The sequence below is a fragment of the Phyllobates terribilis genome, unplaced genomic scaffold (genome assembly GCF_046119375.1).
Source record: "Phyllobates terribilis strain yellow unplaced genomic scaffold, ASM4611937v1 Scaffold_1__5_contigs__length_1240528914, whole genome shotgun sequence".
In the NCBI taxonomy this organism is placed as follows: Eukaryota; Metazoa; Chordata; class Amphibia; order Anura; family Dendrobatidae; genus Phyllobates; species Phyllobates terribilis.
In genome coordinates this window covers 316,561,275-316,583,217 of record NW_027362761.1, presented here as the reverse complement: position 1 = coordinate 316,583,217, position 21,943 = coordinate 316,561,275, and the positions used below count along the sequence as shown (strand labels likewise).

At 43.1% G+C, this 21,943-nt stretch overlaps 1 protein-coding gene across 1 annotated transcript in view; it reads right to left on the bottom strand.

Annotated features, from left to right (window-relative positions):
• Positions 1 to 21,943, bottom strand: part of CDC45 (cell division cycle 45) — a 94,515-nt gene that overhangs the window by 44,659 nt on the left and 27,913 nt on the right. Inside the window, exons 2-7 of the mRNA XM_073675229.1 lie at positions 8,090 to 8,149; positions 7,407 to 7,499; positions 5,146 to 5,283; positions 4,907 to 5,053; positions 3,383 to 3,441; positions 2,412 to 2,460 (exon numbers count right to left, since the gene is read on the bottom strand). Coding sequence (XP_073531330.1) covers positions 2,412 to 2,460; positions 3,383 to 3,441; positions 4,907 to 5,053; positions 5,146 to 5,283; positions 7,407 to 7,499; positions 8,090 to 8,149 — 546 coding nt within the window. The remainder of the gene's footprint in view (positions 1 to 2,411; positions 2,461 to 3,382; positions 3,442 to 4,906; positions 5,054 to 5,145; positions 5,284 to 7,406; positions 7,500 to 8,089; positions 8,150 to 21,943) is intronic.

Sequence of the window (21,943 nt, the reverse complement as noted above, 5' to 3'; positions counted from 1 at the left end):
GGAATTTCTCACGATACAGCAGTGCCGTAAAGGAGCTAACCGGAGCAGCGCTGCCTGAACTCCGGTGAACCCTTACGGCCCCGTCATTCTAGCGGCGGCAGCGGTTCAGAGCGGTCACATTCTATGTGGCTGCTCTGAACTGGAGATCTTCGTGGGACACTCGTGGACTACTACGGAGGGGTAAGGATAAGGTTGTGGTTTATTATTTTATATTTTATTACAGGAGATCGATGGCTTCGGGGAATTAGGTGTCTTGGTGAGTATAGGTGTAGTTTTTTATTTTTTACTTTATTTTAGGTGGCGATCGGCGGGGACAGGTAATGTATGAACTAATTTCTTTTAGGTAACCACTGGCCACCAATGACATGTATTTAACATTTATTGGGGACACAGTAGGGCAATTTAAATAGCAGGATCAGGCTGATGGGAACTACTGCTCCCATCGAGCTGATCCTGCTGGCAGGAGTGGACGGGGGACAGACATAGGCCGATGGGAGTAGTAGTGTCACATCGGCCTATGTCTGCCCGCACACACACCCGCACACACACCCGCACACACACCCGCACACACACCCGCACACACACACCCGCACACACACACCCCGCACACACACCCCGCACACACACACACCCCGCACACACTAATCATGACGGGTCCGGGAGGTGAGGCTGACCTGTGCGGCCGTGGGAAAGTTGATGTGAGTTCATGCAGTCAAGCATGAACTCACATGAACCCTCTGAGGGCACCGCGGCTACTTCAAATGAACAGCTGATCGGCATCACCTGATACCTCAGCTGTTCATTTGAAATAACCGGCGGGAAAGCGCAGCACAGAACGGGAAAGCCGGCGGTGAAGTCTTTTCACTGCCGGCTTCCCCGCCCGGGTCCTTCGCTCCTTGGTGCTGCGCTCCCCGCCCGGTCCTAATTTACGATCGGGATGGGAGGTGGCGAGGGGAGCGGAGGATCGGGGTGGTAGGCTGCGGGGAAGCAGTATGGGGCTGCGTGATTGTTTAAAAGCCGGCGGCTTTTTACCGCGCGCCGGCTTTTAAACAATCAGGAGAATTCTCCCACGCTGGGATGGCATTCTGATGACAAGCTGGATCGCAGCTGAGCGCTGCCATCCAGCTTGTCATCCTTCAGAGACACTGCAGAGCGCAGGCATTATGGGAACTTCCGATTCCGGTATTCGATATTATAAAAGTATCGGAATTAAGTATCGGAATTCCGATACAGTGAATATCGGCCGATACCCGATATTTCAGTATCGGAATGCTCAACACTACTAACCACACAACACATTTGAATACTTTTTACTATATCCTTATTCAAAGTCTACATCCAATCATTTGCGATAATTGTTATCAAAATGACTTTAGCGTGTAATGAGTATCAGTAGAAAAGAGGACATAGGAGTTTTTCATTAATTTTTCTCTTTTGTTTTTTTCCGTCAACATAGCCGTATTGGACCCGCTTTTTGCAGGATGAGCTGCAGTTTTGAATGCCATATTTCAATTTACCATACCAATGTAATGAGAAATGTGATTAAGATTCCAAATGGGATGCAATGGTCAAAAAAAAAAACAACACAATTCTGGCATTGTTTTTTGGGTTTTGTTTTTATTACATTCATGGTATGTTCAAAATTACATTGGTTCCATGACTCTCCGGGTCAGTACAAGTACGGTAATACCAAACTTGAAGATATTTTTTAAGTGGTGAAAAAAAGATTCAAAAGTTTGTAAACAAAAATAAATTATTGGTTTGTAATGACATTTTCTGAGACCTGTAACATTTGTATTTTTCTGCTGAAGGTGTTGAGGGAGGGCTTGTGTTTTTGTGTGTTGAGCTGACTTTTTCACTGAATCCACTTCAGGGTACCCATCACACTTTCAATTATAATTTTTTTAAAGAGCTGCGGTGACTGGGAAAACAATTGCAAAGTTTAGATTTTTCAGGGTTCTCAGAAAGCTATCAATCAGGGGTGTGGGCGGGGGGATTATACAGAGCTCCGGATTCAGAGAACTGGTAGATCTGCAGCAATTTGAACAGGGATTTTATCAAAACTGCAGCAAGCAGCCCAGTAAGTGACAACGCTGGAATCAGGGTGTCTGCCCCTACATTATGCTGCTCTCAGATGAGGTAGAGAAGACCTGGCGACAGATTCTCTTTACTAAATTTAACCTAGTCATTTACAACAATGAAATTTGAGAAAAAAAATGGCTCAAATGCAATGATAAATGTTTCCCAGTCTTTATCCATCTTACTACTGGGACCATTCTGCAGCAGATACTTACACTGTGCCTAGCAACCCTCACCCCCTCCTCCGCCCCCCCTCCCAAAAAAAAGGGTGCAAAAAGATTAAATAAGAGAGGAGGGTGTGGACAAACCAATACCGGCCATGTACTACTCACAGATGTTCCATGGTATTCATACTGTTCATAGTCAAAAAGGATCTCCCTCCTGTGGGTTAGAAAGGAAATAAGAGTTTAAGACAAAGTACCAGTCAAAAGTTTGTACACACTTGTTGCTACAATGGTTTCCTTGTTTTTATTGGAATGTGCACATTGTAGATTCTGACTGAGGGGAGCAACACCAAAGAAACACATATAGAAAGAAGGCGTAACGAAACAAGTGTGAAAAAAAAAAACCACAATATGTATTAAAAGGAATCTGTCAAGTTATTTTCGTGTAGTATACTCTAATAGCATCCTGAAATAGGGCTTGAGCAGCCCTTTCAGGATATGTAACTTAATTCCCTACATGGGCCCATCGTGTTCCTGTCAGCCATGGACAAATTTATTATCGCACGCCAGCAAGTCAAGCATATGTAAATGATAAATGAATATTCACCCCTTCTCCCACCCACCTCTCTGCACTGGTGTCGCTGATGGCAGTCCGACTGAATTAGTGACAGCTGTGCAGAGGGGTGGGCGGGATTATGGGCGAGGGAAGAGGTGAATATTCATTTGTCATTTACATATGCTTGACTTGCCAGCACGCGATAATAAATTTGTCCAGGGCTTACAGGAACACAACGGGGCAACGTAGAGAACTAAAAGTTACACATCCTAAAATAGGGCTTCGGTAGCCCTTTCAGGATCCTATTATACTACACAAAAATCACCTGACAGATTCCCTTTAAACCTTAGATTCCTCTAAGTATCCCTCTTTCACTCTGGTGACCGCTTTATACGCCCTTGGCATTCTGTAAAGCAGTTTCATCAGGTCATCACCTAGAATGGCTTTCCAACAGTCATAAAGGAGCTCCCCAGAGGAGCTGAGCAGTACAAGCATTATCAATATTAAACTGCATTTATTTTGTCTTCAATATTTTTGTACTCCAAGGCGTCACAATATATAAATCTAATCATCCTCATCTTACCTACGTGCCTCCCACTCTCTTCTCTGACGTCTTCTCTCAATTCGTCTTTCTACAGCTACCTTTGGAAGAAAAGTAAATGAACAATTTTATATTTTCTAATATACTTAGAATTTAGCTACATAGCGTAACATGTGTTGATTGGTGGGTATTCCATCACAACATCTGCACCTTTCATTCCCTGATGCTGAAGTGAATGGCACCAAAGAACAGGCTTTCACCCCTTCACGACATATGATGTATATTTACGTCATAAACGTCATGACCCCGACTTTGATGTGGTGTCCAGAACTCTGCCCGCATCTTTCCATGCACATGACAGCTGATCTAATCAGCTGTCATATGCCTTTAAACAGCTGCAGGTGGACGGGAACTCTACCCGCAGCTGTTAACCAGTTAAGTTCTGCTGTGAATCTCTGACAGCACTATTTAACATGTACCAGTTGGAAGCGCGTCACAAATCCCGCCCTTCGGTTCCAGTCATGTTATTGTGGGGTGCCGATGGGTTGTCATGACAGCCGAGGGTCTTCTGCAGTAGTCCGCCTGGTGCCTATCATTATGATACTCCTGTGAACACCGGCTCGAGGCCGGCGTTCATAGGATATGGTAATTTCTGCTATACATAGCAAAGCTGAAACCCTGCTATGAATAGCACAGGCAATCATATCATCGCAGCTTCAAGTCTTCAAATGGACAATTATATACAATAGAAAGTTTTTAAAAATATGAAAAATAAAAAAAAAAAGTTCAAATCGCCCCCTTTTGCCCAATTGAAAATAAAACAATTAAAAAATTACACATATTTGGTATCACTGCGTTCAGAAATGACAGATCAAAATATAAAGTAAATTAATCAGATCAGTAAAGGGCGCAACAAGAAAAAAATCGAAACGCCAGAATGTTTTTTTTTGTTCGCCACAACATTGCAATAAAATGCAATAGGAAGCGTTCAAAACATCTACCCCAAAGTGGTATCAATAAAAACAATCTCATGGAACAAAAAAAAAAAAGCCATAACTCAGCACCAAAACCTGAAAAATGAGAACATTATGGGCCTTGGAAAATTGCAACAAACAAAAGCTTTTTTATACAAAATTTTGGAGTTTGTTTTCACGATTTAAAAAAAAACAAAAAAAAAAAACACTATACATATTTGGTATCTGAGTACTTGTACTGACCTGGAGAATCATATTGCCAGGTGACTTAACGTATCGGGAACATGGTAAATAAAATAAAAACAAAAACAAACTATTGTGGAATTGCACTTTTTTTTGCAATTTCACCGCACTTGGAATTTTTTTCCCCATTTTCCAGTACACTATATGGTAAAATCAATGGTGTCATTCAAAAGCATAACTAGTCCAGCAAAAAACAAGCCCTCATACGGCCATATTGACGGAAATATAAAAAAAAAAAATGTATGGCTCTGGGAAGAAGGGGAGAAAAACATGAAAACACGGAAAATGGCCATGGCTGACAACAGATCTAAATGCATAATGTGTTATCAAGTATTTAATTTTACGGTACCTCATCAAAGCGCCTGCGCTTTCCAGATGGCTCGGAGCCTTCACTTTCATTCCCAGAATCGTCTTCCTCCTCATCTTCATCATCCCGGAAAATGTCATCATAGACAGGTATTTCAAGATCATCATCCTGTTTAATAAGTAACTTTATCTGTGTAACATATAAATATTCTCAATGAACTCCTGATTGTAACACAAAAATAAAATATTAATTCTATAAATTATCATACATTCAAGACATACCTGGGTATCATTGTACACATTTACTACATCTATTGGTCGGTGGGTGTCGCATATAAAAAAGATTGTCTCTTCCTGCGGTTGCAAAGTCTCCAAAAGATCAACGTTTGCACCACAATTCAAGAGTACAAAGTAATGAAACTGAAAGAAAAAAATAAATAAATGAGTAAATACAGTGGAAGCTTTTTTACATTTAATTTATTTTCTTGTCAAAATAGGTCAGAACACCAAGAAGACACTTATGAATTAAGTCTACAGACAAGGATTTAAAGGTAAACTGTCAGGTAACTGTTCTAACCTGCTAGGTATGGAGGTAGATGTTCCAAATCCTATATCCTAATGAAGTCTTAAGTGGCACTGTAAAACTGCTTTTGTATACAATGTCTTGCAATAAGATTTTTTAAAAACAGTTTAGGTAGTAATACACCACATACAGTGGTGTGAAAATATTTCCCCCCCTTACGGATTTCTTATTCTTTTCCATGTCTGTCACACTTAAATGTTTCAGATCACAAAACAAATTTAAATATTAGACAAAGGTAACACAAGTAAACACAAAATGCAGTTTTTAAATGAAGGTCTTTATTAGAAAGGAAAAAGAAATCCAAACCTACAGGGCCCTGTGTGAAAAAGTGATTGCCCTCCCCCTTAAAAAGTAAAATTAACTGTGGTTTATCACATCTTTGGGAAGTGGAGTTCAACTTCCCCAGCCACACACAGGCCTGATAACTGCTACACCTGTTCTCAATCAAGAAATCACTTAAACAGGACCTGCCTGACAAAGTGAAGTAGACGAAAAGATTCTCAAATGCTTGACATCATGCTGCGATCCAAAGAAATTCAGGAACAAATGAGAACGTAATTGAGATCCATCAGTCAGGAAAAGGTTATAAAGCCATTTCTAAAGCTTTGGGGCTCCAGCGCACCACAGTGAGCCATTATCCACAAATGGCGAAAACATGGAACAGTGGTGAACCTTCCCTAGAGTGGCCAGCTGACCAAAATTACCCCAAGAGCACAGCGCAGACTCATCCAAGAGGTCACAAAAGACCCCAACATCATCAAAAAAACTGCAGGCCTCACTTGCCTCAGTTAAGGTCAGTGTTCATGACTCCACCAAAAGAAAGACTGAGCAAAAATGGCATGCATGGCAGAGTTCCAAGATGAAAACCACTGCTGAGCAAAAAGAACATAAAGGCTCATCTCAGTTTTGCCAGAAAACATCTTGATAATCGCCAAGACTTTTGGGAGAATACTCTGGACTGACAAGACAAAAGTTAAACATTTTGGAAGGTGTATGTCCCATTACATCTGGCGTAGAAGTAACACAACATTTCAGAAACGGAACAACATACTAACAGTAAAATATGGTAGTGGTAATGTGATGGTCTGGGGCTGTTTTGCTGCTTCAGGACCTGGAAGACTTGCTGTGGTAAATGGAACCATGAATTCTGCTGTCTACCAAAAAATCCTGAAGGAGAATGTCCAGCCATCTGTTCATGACCTCAAGCTGAAGCGCACTTGGGTTATGCAGCAGGACAATGATCCAAAACACCCCAGCAAGTCCACCTCTGAATGGCTTAAGAAAAACAAAATTAAGACTTTGGAGTGGCCTAGTCAAAGTTCTGACCTTAATCTGATTGAGATGCTGTGGCATAACTTTAAAAAGGCGGTTCATGCTTGGAAACCCTCCAATGTGGCAGCATTACAACAATTTTGCAAAGATGAGTGGACAATATTCCTCCAGATTGTTGGAAAAGACTCATTGCCAGTTATTGCAAACGCTTGATTGCAGTTGTTGCTGTTAAGGGTGGCCCAACCATTTATTAGGTTTAGGGGGCAATAACTTTTTCACACAGGGACCTGTAGGTTTGGATTTCTTTTTCCCTTAATAATAAAGACCTTCATTTAAAAACTGCATTTTGTGTTTACTTGTGCTATCTTTGTCTAATATTTGAATATGTTTTGTGATCTGAAACATTTAAGAGTGATAAACATGCAAAAGAATAAGAAATCAGGAAGGGGACAAACAGTTTTTCACACCACTATATATTGGCTAGTCTAAATGTATGGGTTTGCCATAGGAAGCAAGAGGCAGAACAACATTACACAGGAGCAAGCAAACAATTAAATTCTATAGAATTTAAAAAAAAAAAAAAAAACACATTGTAAATCCAGACAGCATATGGAGGCATTTACTATACAGAAGAAAAAAACTAATGTAACGGAAAATGAAGGAAAATAACATTATCCATCAATTCTACCTGTTCTTTATGTTCAAGGAAAATAACTTCAAGTTCTTGCCACCCAGAAATCGGAATTAATGTATACTGGACATGGTCACACTGAAATAAAGCCTGAGAAACACAATATAATGAATAGAATGAAATAAAATGAGTAAAATGAATACAAAAAGTAGAACAATATTCATTTGAGCTGATCCAAATGCACTGTACAGCTGAAGAGCAGAGATGGAGCATTCAGATCAGTGCCATCTGCACCTGTCTACAAAGAAGACACCAGGGTTTTTAGAGACTTCTGCCTAATGAATAGATCAATGTCTAAAAGGCGCAAGCAACTAGTGGTTGAATATACAGAATTGTTATACTGACAAAGTCACAGGAATATAGGGAAGCTGTAGACTATGAGAACATACACTTCTAGGTTTCTGTTCACCTAGCATTCATTAGCGACCGTTTGGTATCTTTGGGATTTGTTGTATGACCGATCTGGTAGTGTGAAGTTATAAACGGCCCTAATACAAACATATTGATGAACGGCGCCCCGATTATGTCATAGGACCATGGAAAATCTTGCACTGGTATATTTTGGGTTTTCTTGCATCATTCCCTGTTGGTGTTAGATGATAATTATTTGGCTTTTATCTAGAGATATAATGGGTCTCAGCACATACAAACTAAACATATAATATGGAAAATTCCCTTACCTGCAATATTTTACATGCACACAAAGCATCAACATCAGGAGCGACAATGAGAAGCACCCGCTGTGTAAAAGAAATGCAAAGTTACAAGAATGGAAAGATACTACGTCATTTCCAATATCACAGTAGAGACCATAAATGTCTGCATGATAGATCCTAGTAGACTGAACAGACAGGGCGAACATCACAATCATGCACCCACCCCAAATCTTCTTGTATACATACCGTACATGTTTTTTTCCACAGGAAAAACATTAAGAGCAACTTGCATGGGGAAACCGGCAGATATAGGTTAATGTGCAGGATATTATATCTATCTATATAGCAGCATGCACAAGCTCCTTCAGTAAGTCGGATGAGATTCACACATTCAAATCAGAAACACAGTACAGCATCAGGTTTTTACAGATACATTGCAATTCTGTAAAACCTGAAACTGTAAATTGTCCTGTAAATTATTAAAAGCTGTTGCTGTACAACAACAAGGACTGCACAACAGATAACAAGTGAGAAATACAGGTGCTTCTCACTAAATTAGAATATAAAAAAGTTAATTTCAATTCCTCAATACAAAAAGTGAAACTCATTACATAGTCATTACAAAGAGTGATCTATTTCAAGTGTTTATTTCTGTTAATGTTGATGATTATGGCTTACAGCCAATGAAAAAGTCATTATCTCAGTAAATTAAAATAATTAACAAAAAACACCTGAAAAGACTTCCTACGCGTTTAAAAAGGTCCCTTAGTCAGTTTCAGTAGGCTCCACAATCATGGGGAAGACCGCTGACTTGACAGATGTCCAGAAGGCAGTCATTGACACACTCCACAAGGAGGGTAAGCCACAAAAGGTCATTGCTAAAGAAGCTGGCTGTTCACAGAGTGCTGTATCCAAGCATATTAATGGAAAGTTGAGTGGAAGGAAAAAAAGTGTGGTAGAAAAAGGAGCACAAGCAACCGGGATAACAGCAGCCTTGAAAGCATTGTTAAGAAAAGACCATTCAAACATTTGGGGAGATTCACAAGGAGTGGACTGCTGCTGGAGTCATTGCTTCAAGAGCCATCACACACAGACGTATCCAGGAAGTGGGCTACAAGTGTCGCATTCCTTGTGTCAAGCCACTCATGACCAATAGACAACACCAGAAGCGTCTTACCTGGGCCAAGGAGAAAAAGACCTGCACTGTTGTTTTCAGATGAAAGTAAATTTTGCATTTCATTTGGAAATCAAGGTCCCAGAGTCTGGAGGAAGAGTGGAGAGGCCACAATCCTAGCTGCTTGAGGTCTAGTGTGAAGTTTCCACAATCAGTGATGGTTTGGGGAGCCATGTCATCTGCTGGTTAAGGTCCACTGTGTTTTATCAGGATCAAAGTCAGCGCAGCCGTCTACCAGGAAATTTTAGAGCAGTTCATGCTTCCCTCTGCCAACAAGCTTTTTGGAGATGGAAATTTCATTTTCCTGCAGGACTTGGCGCCTGTCCACACTGCCAAAAGTACCAATACCTGGTTTAAAAACAACAGTATCACTGTGCTTGACTGGCCAGCAAACTCGCCTGACCTTAACCCCATAGAGAATCTATGGGGTATTGTCAAGAGGAAGATGAGCGACATCAGACCCAACAATGCAGATGAGCTGAAGGCTGCTATCAAAGCAACCTGGGCTTCCATAACACCTCAGCAGTGCCACAGGCTGATCGCCTCCATGCCACGCCGTATTGATGCAGTAATTGATGCAAAAGGAGCCCCGACCAAGTATTGAGTGCATTTACTGAACATACATGTCAGTACTAGTGATGAGCGAGTATGTTTTGTTAACCCTTTCGCCGAGTATACTCGGGCGAGCACCGAGTATTTACAGCGTGCTCGATGATATGTTTGAATTACTCCCGTGTGCATGATTTGCGACTGTTTAACAGCCGCAAATTATGCACACGGGAGTGATTCAAACATATCACCGAGCACGCTGTAAATACTCGGTGCTCGCCCGAGTATACTCGGCGAATTGGTTAACAAAACATACTCGCTCATCACTAGTCAGTAGGCCAACATTTCGGATTTTAAAAACATTTTTCAAGCTGTTATAAAGTATTCTAATTTACTGAGATAATGACTTTTGTGTTTTCATTGGCTGTAAGCCATAATCATCAACATTAACAGAAATAAACACTTGAAATAGATCACTCTGTTTGTAATGACTATATCAGACCTGGGCAAAGTGCGGCCCGTGGACCGAGACAGCCGAAGGGCTGAAGCAGTGGCCCACGGACCGCACCGTGCCTGCCCACTCACTTTCAGCGCCGCCTGACCCTGTCTCCATTTGCGCGCCGCCGCTGACTTTGGTAGAGGAGGGGCCTCAGGCCCCTCTTGTCTGCCGATCAGCACGTGAAGCAGCTGATGCGATGACGTCATCACGTCAGTGCATCGGAGACGGGAGCCAGATGCATAGCACCAGGGGAACGAAAGCAAGGTGAATGTGTTTTTTTTTTTTTTTTCTTTTAATGTGTTTGGGGAGGCTATGAGGGTCCGTTGCAGGACATGGGGAGGCTATGAGGGTGTCATGCTGGACGTGGTGAGGCTATGTGGGGCTCTCATACGGTATATAGAAGAGGCTCTATTCGGGTTCAAACGGTATATAGGGGGATGTCAGCATACTTCTGCTCAATATTAAGTAATGCAATTAATATAATAACTATAATTAATATGCTGATATTAATATTGAGGAGAATTAATTCAGCCTGGTTCGGCCCTCCACAACTTTCACAGTCTCTCATGTGGCCCCTCAGGAAAATTAATTGCCCACCCCTGCTCTATATAATATATGAGTTTCACTTTTTGTATTGAAGAACCGAAATAAATTGACTTTTTGATGACATTCTAATTTTGTGAGAAGCACCTGTATATCGTCCGAGTTTTCTGGATGAACTTCTGAACTATTTTTTATATACGGTCATGTGAACCTACCTATCAACTGAAAATCACAGACTGTAAGCCCTAAAGGGCAGGGTCCTCTCCCCTCTGTACCAGTGTGTCATTGTTAGTTTGTTCACTGTAATTTATCTGTACTTTGTATGTAACACCTTTTCTAAAGTACAGCACCATGGAGTCAATGGTGCTTTAAAAATAAACACTGTATATACTCGAGTATAAGCCGACTTTTTCAGCCCATTTCTTAGGCTGAAAAAGCCCCCCCTCGGCTTATACTCGGGTATATACATAGTCCGGTGGTGGATAGTGGGGGTTTGTGGCGGCGGTGGAGTGGGGCACACGCAGTGGCCACTGCTGCAGCTACCACGTGTGCCTGCTGCTAAAGAGAAATGAATATTCACCCTTCTCCACGCCCATAGGAGTGGAGAGGGGTGAATATTAATTTCTTTAATAGCGTGCGCACAGTGTCAGCAGCCTGGTATGCAGTGATCCTCTGTGCCCGCTACTAAAGAGAATGCATATTCACCCTTCTCCACGCCCATTGGCGTGGAGAAGGGTGAATATGCATTCTCTCTAGTAGCGGGCACACAAGACCGCTAAGCCGCAGCGGGGGCTGCTGACACTGTGCGCACGCCATTAAAGAACAGGGATATTCACCCCTCTCCACACACATAGTCCTGGCGTGGAGAGGAGTGAATATCCCTGCAGCTCACGTCAACGTCAGAGCGCATGTCAGTGACATCATGCACTGCTCAGATGTGGAGGCGAGTTGCTGGTGGCAGAACAGGAGAAGCCCTGGAGCAAAGGGGAGGAAGGGGAGTATGAGTGTTTTTTTTTTTTAATGTGTGCAGTGATGGGGGGCCATGCATACCAAGATTGGGGATGACGGGGGAGGGGGGGGGGCATGCATACCAGGACTGGGAATGACGGGGGGGGGGGGGGGGTATGCATACCAGGATTGGGGATGACAGGGAGAGGTCATGCATACCAGGATGGGGAATTTTACCAGTAGCTGCTACATTTTCCTCCCTAGGCTTATACTCGAGTCAATAAGTTTTCCCAGTTTTTTGTGGTAAAATTAGGTGCCTCGGCTTATATTCGGGTCGGCTTATACTCGAGTATATATGGTACTAATAATAAAAGAAGTGACCTAACAATTCTTAAGGAGGCTTCGGCATGGACGCCGCTCACTATTTTATATATAAATAAAAAAAAATATCGGCGCCTCGAGGCTTTCCATCGCTATAGGACATGTTGGATATTATTCAGTGAGGGGAATGACCTAGTAATCTGGTTGTCAGAAAATAGAATGTTACTTAAAATAGAATGTTGTGGTAGATGTGGTCTCCTCTGAAGTGCTGGTTTCAATAAGTCGTGGTTTTGGGGGTTTTTTAAAACACACACACACTACTTTTTATTCCCATTCTTTCCGCCCTCTGTTTCTCTCACACACACACACACACACAATTATTTGGGTCATGTAAAAGCAAATACCTAATCAAGCTAGTTATACTTATATTCTAATGTTTAATGATAACTTATTATTGCACGCAATTGGAATGTTCTGTTTTCACAATAATGTTGTAAAACCCAATAAAAATATTTAAAGAAAAAAACAGTAAGAAAAAGCCAAAGTCGCCTCAAAAACGCCAAAGATGACGCTTCAGCTTCAGAAAAGGAGTAAAGTAGGGAAGAAAAGGAAAGGAAAGAAGGGGGGGGAATAAAAAGAAAGGTCTCCATTGGGGGGGGGGGGACTTACTGTAATATTGTAAAATGAGTATTGTCATGTAATATCTTCCAAGTTTTGTTATGTTTAATAAAAGTTTCTGATTAAAAAAAAAAAGATGACGCTTCAGGAGAAACATTGTGTTCCTCAAATGTCTTCCAATAGCAAAAACTGAGCGGGTACACCGGCATCAATAAAATGTGTGCACATACTCTTAGTAGGTTGACACAAAAACCAATGTGATATAGATGTTAGTTTAAAAGTAGTAAAAACAATATGGCCAAGTGACATTTTCATTATTTTAATTACCCTCTGGAAAGGAAAAGGTGCTTTTTCTTATAATTTTTTTAAATTTTAATTTATTATTTTCAGTTGGGGACGTCATTGAGCTTGACTGCTCCTATACTATGTAGAGGTTTTTATGGCATCTTATTATACCCAGCTGCCTCTAGTACAGGTGCTATGATGGCAGTCATTGTAAGGTCACCTGATACCAATCATCAGGCCAATGAACTGACAGAGGAAGCTCACGCCCATTGTCTAACCACCTAGATGCCATGGTTGTTATGGAGTGTGGCATCTAGGGGGTTAAACTACAGGAATCAGTGTTTTCTTCTTCAGCAAAAGCCCAACTATGAATATCAGCCCAGCTCCTGCAGGCGATCGCATGGGTGCCAAATCTGTCCCCATGATGGCAATATATCTGTTGTGTAAGATAAAGCTGGTAACCTCGGAACCATACTGACCTGCGGGTCACATATCATGGTGCATGCTAAAACCAAGACCCCCCCAGAAGATGCAGAATACTTGAAGGGGACGGGAGCTAGTTTCAACCCCGAGCCCAAAGAAAATTACATTTCTCACTACATTATATGTAAAGTAGAATTAACACAACTTAAAAAAAACAAACTTGTGTTGCAAAAATAGAAAGAAAAAAAAAAAAAGGCCCTCATGTGCCTATGTCAAATGAAGGGCACAATTACGGCTAGTGGTGGGATCCAGGGACAATAAATTACACTGTCATTTACTGTATATGGCATTCAGTTTTTTCTTGGCAAGCCTCCCTAACAGTTTAAAGGGGGTGTACAGCATTAACAATATCTCCTAGGGTAAATTTCATAGAGTAGGATTGTCAGGGACATGTCTGAGCTGCGTGCGAGGGGCACAGCACCCTGGTGGTGTCACTGCTGACAACACCAGTATATCAGTAGCGTAGCTATCGGGGGGGCAGAAGGTGCGGCCGCCTCGGGCCCAAGGGGGGCTCACCACGGGGCACCCACCCGGAGCTATGCTACTCAACTATATCGGAGTGCACAGAGCTCAGGTATGCATAAAGCCAGGCTGCACAGCATGCAGCTCAAAGTAGACTCCCTTTTCCCTGTGCTCAGAGGTATTCATATTTCTTAGACGTGAATACCTCTGTGTAACACAGCAGCGCTGGGAGGTGGGGAGTGCTCATCATCTCCCTGCCCCGACATGCAGTGGATTGATGAGGTCGCACACTGCTGACCTCATCACTCTGCTGATGTGATGATCACTGAGTGAGCCGCAGAGCGGCAAAGGACACGTGTTTCCATATTATGGGGCAGTAGGGAAAATTGTGAGAGGGAGCAGCGTGGGGGTGGACCATATGGATTAGTGTTGGGATAGTATGGAGAGGAGGGAGCATGGGGAACAAGATGGAGGAGTAGGGGGACCATTTGGAGAAGTGGAGGGCATTTTGGAGAGGTGGGGGACCATATGGAAAAATGGGTGTTCAATATGAAGAAGTGGGGGGAACAGTATGGAGAGGTGGGAGTGTAGGGGACAATATGGGGGAACAGGATGGAGAATTGGGAGCGTGGGGGGATTGTATGGAGAAGTAGGGGCACAGTATGGAGAAGTGGGGGACAATATGAATAAGTGGGGGGCAGTATAGAGAGGTAGGAGCATAGAGGACAATATGGAGAAATTAGGGTACAGGATGGGGAACTGGGAGTGTGAAGAGATTGTATGGAGAAGTGGGGGAACAGTAAGTAGAGATGGAGTATGGGGGGACAGTATGGACATGTGAGCATGTGAGATAATATGAAGAAGTTGGGGAATAGTATGTAGAGATGGGAGTGTGGGGGGACAGTATGGAGAGGTGACAGCTTTGAGGACAATATGGAGATGTTGGATTCACGTACTGACAGTGGATCTGATAATGGATTCATGTACTGACCGTGGTCCTGAATGTGTACAAATGTACCAATCCATATATAATAACAGCTCGTCACCCGCCTGAGGCGGTCACCTTTCTGCCACTGGTTCCCTACCGTGCATGTCACCCTGCTGCCGCCGTCACCCTGTGACCAAAGTAGGAAAGGTAAGCACTAGTGATGAGCGAGTACTAAAATGCCTGGGTCGAGCAAATTGGAATGCTCGAGTGCACAGTCTGAGTAATGAGCCCAATGTAAGTCTATGGGAAACTCGAGCATTTTTCCGGGGTTCATCCAGGCAGTCTGCAGAGGGCCTAAAAATTGCCCAAATCGATGGGAACAGTGCTCAAATGACATGGGAACAGCATGGGGAAGACCCCTGGAAGCATTTCTGACTCCCAGGTCACTGCTGTCAACAAAGTTGTCAGAGGTATTACACCACTTTTACGAACTCACAATAAAACATACAAAAACTAAACCAAAATGGATTTTCCTGGGAAATACGTTAAAGAACATCCTTTCCAGGGTAATGACTTGCATATAAGGCAAAATAACAAAAATGCTCCTCCACACCTTGGGCTATGTTCACAAGTAGCGTTTTTGATGCGTTTTTTGCACTTTTGCATTGCTTTCAACCAAGACAAATGCATTCACTGGGAAATTACATTTTACAACCTTATCTGGCCATATGGTGCGTGACACATCAGACACATCATGTTTCATTTATGATGAAGGGACACAGTCACAAAGTCTATTTTTATAGGGCCATCAGGCAGCCCTTACTATTCTTAAAGGGCCAGCAGTCGGCCCTAGATATTGTTAGACAGCCATCAACCGGCTAGGCTTTGTAGTTCCCATTATTAATGAGTGGGTCTCCTATAATGTTATTGCGTATGCAGTGACTGCAAGGGCTGCCAAAAATTTGGATGAACTCCAATGTCCCTTGCAAGAGACGTAGATATGTTGATATGGTACATATGGTGGTGATATGATGGTGGAGGATGAGGAAAAGGACAAGGAGAAGAGCAAACAGCAAAAATCAGGAAGCGTATACCCATGTGTGGGTGTGAAGAGGTGCATGGGAATACACCTCCTAAGAAAAGACACTGGATTTGAGTTTATGTTACACCGCTATCATACGGTGGTGTTGAGAAGTCTGGTCCAATCCAGCCCTAGTTCATTTTTATAAGAGTCAGCCTGTCAGCATTTTCAGTTGACAGGCGGATGCGCTTATCAGTTATAAAATTCCACTAGCGGCACTAAAAACCCGCTCTGATAAAACGCTAGCGGCAAGGCAGGCCAGGACCTCCAAGGCGTAGAGAGCCAGTTCATTCCACGTGTCCAGCTTGGATACCCAATAATTATAAGGCACAGAGGAATCATGGAGGACGTTGGTACGGTCGGCAAGGTACTCCCTCACAATCTTCCAAAAACTTTGCACTACTTGTGAGATTACCCCCACCCTGGGCCTGTGCGATGGGAGGGTCTGAGAAAACTGTCCCAGAACTTTGACAGTGTTCCCCTGCCTCAGCTGGATTGCATTTGTGTATCTCTCGCCTATACTCCTTGGTTGTCCAAAGAACTGTGACCTCTGCCGCCAGCGTTTTCAGATGGGAAGTTTTTCACTAAATAAGCAACAAGGGCCTTCTCGTACTGCCCTATTTTATTAGGCCTGACCTGTAGCGTGGGTCTAGAACAGTGTTTCCCAAACTCCAGTCCTCACGCCCCCCAACACGTCATGTTTTCAGGATTTCCTTAGTATTGCCCAGGTGATAGAATTATTATTAACACTAGAACTACTGATGGAGTCATTTTGACTCCTTTCGTTTTTTATTTCTCTTCTGTGACTACATTTTTCAGAATTCCGGCTTGAAACTCGGTGACTTTTCCTCAAATATGATGTGAAAAAAGATTTTGTGAGAATAAATAATTTTGGTGAAAAATTTGCGCGTTTTTTTCAAAATTTACCAAGAACTACTGAAGGGAGTCATTTTGACTCCCTACTATATTTTGAGGTCCTTTTGTCACTAAATGTTGCTATAAAGTTTTGTGCATAATTTTTTCACTCTGTCTTATTTACCCTGATGTTCATATAGATGTAGTTCAATTTACATGTCAACTTTTCACATTTTCCTTGTGTTTTACCTGCTTGTATTACTGTGTAATGCTGAACAAAATAGCTTGTTTACTCTAGGCTCTTATCTTATGCTAATGAAGGGTGGTGTTTTTCTAAGGTCCTAGCAGGAGACAGTATTCTGGATAGTAACTTTACTTTCAGTTCAGCTGAAGAGACAAAGAGAACAGACGCAGACATACGAGCTCTGAAGACTCATACAGGTATGAATTGTTATGAAATAGTTTAGCTGTCTGTCAACTGATTCAGCCCACCTACTTTTGAAGGTGGCAGAACAGTTATTATTTCTTTTAGTTTTCATTTCATTTCTATTTTTCAGCAGGGAACTATATAGAATTATGGAATTTGTGAGGAATATGGAGAGAAGACGTTTGATAAAGCCTCAGGATATTCTGGCTACTTTGCAATCCATACCGGAGGATGAATCGGAATCCGAATTGCAGGAACATGTATTTGATTCTGACAGTGATGAAGATTTCATTCCTCAGAACATATCAAGTGAATCTGAAGACTCAGAAGGAACAAATCCAGAAGGTAAGTAGTTATGTGTATTTATTTGTTCTTCCACACACTGAGTTAGGGCCTGTGCACACTAGCAGAATTCTGGCTGAATAGCCATCTGGATATTCTTGCCGCAATACAGGCCGTACCTGCCCGCTCATGCCTGAAGCTCCGCTCCGAACCCCGGGCTGGAGCCGCTGTCAGGGACAGAGCAGCGCTTGCTTACGCGCGAGCACGGCTCCGTCCCAGACAGCGGCTCCAGCCCGGGGTTCGGAGCGGAGCTTCAGGTATGAAACTCCGCTCTGTACCTGAGCGGGCAGGTACGGGCCGGATTGTGGTGAGAAAATCCGGTCGGATATTCCGCCGCTAATCAAGCCAGTGTGCACGGACCCTTACAAAACAAAAATTCTAAATATTCATCAACTTTTTTACAGATATTCCAAGCACATCAACTGGGGATCGGGCTCATGCAGTTATGTTGCCTCGTGACCATCCTCCTGGTCGTGGACAGAAAAAATCAGCAAAACGTCTCAGAAAAGAAAGAACAACAGATAACGATGGCGGCGAAAGTAATGCAACAACAAACACCAGAGAAGGCGAATCTGAAGGAATACTAGTTTCAGAGGATGGTATTCAATGGAAACCTGTTGAAATTGGAGAACACTTGCCTGGTAGGCGTGACAGCCAAAATATTCTTCGAGAAGCACCTGGCCCTACAGGATACGCCAGAAGAAATATCATTATCGATAGTCCTTTGAGCGCATGGCGTTTATTTTTTGATTCATATATATTGACACATATAAAGAACTGTACGCTTGCAGAAGCATGCAGGAACAATAATTTACAGTTTACTCTATCTGATGAGGAGCTAGATGCATTCATTGCGATATTCTATGCTCGTGGAATATCTGGCACGAACCGTCACTCGATTAGCAGTATTTGGTGTAATGACTGGGGAATACCGTTTTGCAAAGCGACAATGTCTAGGGACCGCTTTGTTGAAATTATGAGGTTTCTCAGATTTGATGAGAAATCTGCTCGATCGGAGAGACTGCAAACGGACAAGTTTGCTCTATTTTCTACTGTGTGGGACAGGTTTATTGAAAATTGTATTGCGTGTTACAAACCTGGCCCATACATAACGGTGGATGAGCAACTTTTCCCAAGCAAAACTAGGTGTCCATTCACGCAGTACATGCCTTCCAAACCAGATAAATATGGCCACAAATATTGGCTAGCTGTTGATAAGAGGAGCAAATATCTGGCAAATGGCTTCCCTTATCTAGGCAAAGATGACACACGCCGTGCTGAGGACCGTTTAGCTGACCATGTGGTAATGAAGTTATTGGACCTGTTTTTGAAAAAAGGTCGCAATGTTACAAACTATAATTATTTTACTTCAGTAAAATTAGCTAAACAGCTAAAAAGCAAAGGAACAACCATCGTGGGAACACTGAACAAGATAAGGCGAGAAGTGCCTAAAGAAATAAAATCCATGAAAGAGGAATTGTACAACACTAAAGTGTTTAGAAATGAAGACAATTTTACACTTACAGTATATCAAGGAAAGCCCAACAAAAATGTTGTCATTTTGAGTTCCGTCCATCCAGATGTTGTTGTTGCGTCTGATTCCGCTAAAAAAACTCCAGAAACGGTAAAGTTTTACAATGAAACAAAATATGGAGTAGATGTAGTGGATCAGATGGCACGAAAATATACCACACGAACATGCACAAGGAGATGGCCTGTTCATGCATTTGAAAATGCCTTAGACTTTGCGGGTATAAATGCATGGATAATATTCAAGGAGATTACCCACCAAAAAATGTCACGCAAGGCATTTTTGCAAACGCTTGTGAGAGAGTTGAGTGGTCCTTATGTCACAGATAGGGAAAAGGGTTCCACGTCCCAAGTTTCTACATGCTCAGAAGTGATGGTTCAAACAAAATTTTGCCAGATCAAAGAAAAGTGCAAGAAAAATAGATCTGTCGGAAATTGTAAGACTTGTGGTAAGTCTTTGTGTGGGCAATGTACTGCCATAAATCAAAGGCAATGCCTAAAATGCGAAACACCAAATGTTTAGAAGGTGAATTCTGCGCCATATTTTCATTTTTATGCTCCTCCACCTACATTTTCTCTGCTTTTTGTTCTTCAGTTGTTGTTTATATGTGTGCACTTGAATAAAAAAAAAATGTTTGAAAAACGTCTATTATAATTATTGTTATTTTCTGTAGAAAAATAAGAAAAGCAGAAAAAAAACAATCAAAAGCATTACTGTTGGATCTCACAATAATAATACATTACAAAAAATATAATTATTAATAAATAACCACAAATGAAACTCTAAAAATAAACGAAAACAAGCAAGGAGTCAAAATAACTCCTTTCAGTAGTTCTAGGCGGGGTCACGAGTCCAGTAGTCCTAGTGTTAAGGCATCAGAAACTGCCACAGGTTCTCTCACCTGTGCAATACTAAGGAGATCCTGAAAACACAATGCATTGGGTCTGTGAGGATAGGGTTTGGGATACACTGGTCTAGAAGCATCACCAACCAGTAATGACTGTCATCGAAAATTTGGACAATGCGAGGGTCACAGGAAAGACAGCGTAACAAACTCAGCCATGTGTGCCAGACTGCAAAGAGGCAAGACTTCAGTGTCCTCACCAAGAGGACGATTGACTATGCTCTCCTCCTCCTCCCTGTCCTCAGGCCATCCACGCTGAACAGACGGTATGGCAGTTGTGTAGGTAGTACCGTCTATAGCGCAGGAAACTAGCTCCTGCTCCTCATTGTCACCCAATCCACGCTGAGATGAAATGAGGCTGGGCTGTGTGTAATCACCCTGTATGGTTCCTTGAGTCATCTCTTCGTGCTCCGCCTGCAATGCATCCTCTTTGATTGTGAGCAGAAAGTGTTTCAGAAGACAGAAGCGGGATGGTGACGCTAATTATGGCGTCATCGGCATTCACCATCTTGGTAGAGTCCTCAATGTTTTGGAGGATGGTACAGACGTCTGACATCCATATCCACGCCTGAGGTTTTGTGTGTGGAGTCTGACCTGAATACCGACGGCCTTGTTGATGCAGGTAGTCAACAACTGCCCTCTTCTGCTCACAAATCCTTCTTAACATCTGCAATGTAGAGTTCCAGCGCGTGGGGACATCACACACCAGTCGGTAAGCCGGAAGTTGCAAATGCTACTGAAGCACAGCAACAGCGGCAGAAGCTGTAGCTGACTTTCTAAAATGGAAACACAGGCGGAATACTTTGACAAGCAGATCCGGGTAGGTTTTGAGAAACCGCTGAACCCCGAGGTTAAGCACATGGGCCAGGCATGGTACGTGTGAGCTCGCTTCGGCTAAGAGCCGCCACCAGGTTCCCGCCATTGTCACACACGACCATGCCTGGCTGTAGGTTCAGCAGTGTCAGCCACAGATCTGCCTGCTCTTTCAGAGCTGTCCACAACTCTTCAGCGTTGTGTGGTTTGTCATCTAAGCATATTAGCTTCAGCACAGCCTGTTGCCGCTTGGCCGAGGCAGTGCTTCCAGCTTGCAACTGATGTGGTCATTTCGAAGATGAATACTGAAGAGGAGGAGGTGGAGGAGCTGTAGAGTGTGGGGGCAATCCTGATTGACCTTGACCCAGGGCCTGCAGTCCTCAGCGTCAGGAGGACGTGTTCCGTCCCAAGGTCCGACTGGGTCCCGGCTTCCACTATGTTAACCCAGTGTGCCGTCAGCGAGATGTACAGTCCCTGCCCAATAGAACTTGTCCACGTGTCCGTGGTTAGGTGGACTTTCCCATTAACTGCATTGTTGAGGGCACAGCTAATGTTATGGGACACATGCTTGTGTAATGCAGGGACAGCACATCAGGAGAAAGAGTGGCGGCTGGGGACCGAGTAGCGGCCACTGCCATGAGGTTGCGGAAAGCTTCCATCTCTACGAGCTTAAAAGGCAACATTTCGAGCGCAACCATTCACAAAATGTTTGAGTTTAGTAGAGTGGCCTGTGGGGAGTTAGCTGCGTATTTGCGCTTGCATTCCAAGGACTGGGGTAGGGACAACTGTACGCTGCACTGGGACAAGGACATGGACGTGCTTGCTGATGGTGCTAGTTGAGAGTGTGCAACGACAGGTGCAGGGCGGGAGGCATCTTGGCATGTGCCATGGACAGGGGGTTGGCGTGCACGCACAACATCGGAACAAGCAATGGTGTCACCCGCAGACAAAGTTGCTGCCGGACCCTGGGGTTCAGCCCATTTAGTCAGGTGCTTTGCTGCCATGTGCCTGATCATGCTGGTGGTGGTCAGGCTGCTAGTTTTGCTACCACTGCTGATGCTGGCCTGGCAGATGGTGCAAATGGCCTTTTTGGGGTTATCGGCAGAGGCCCAAAT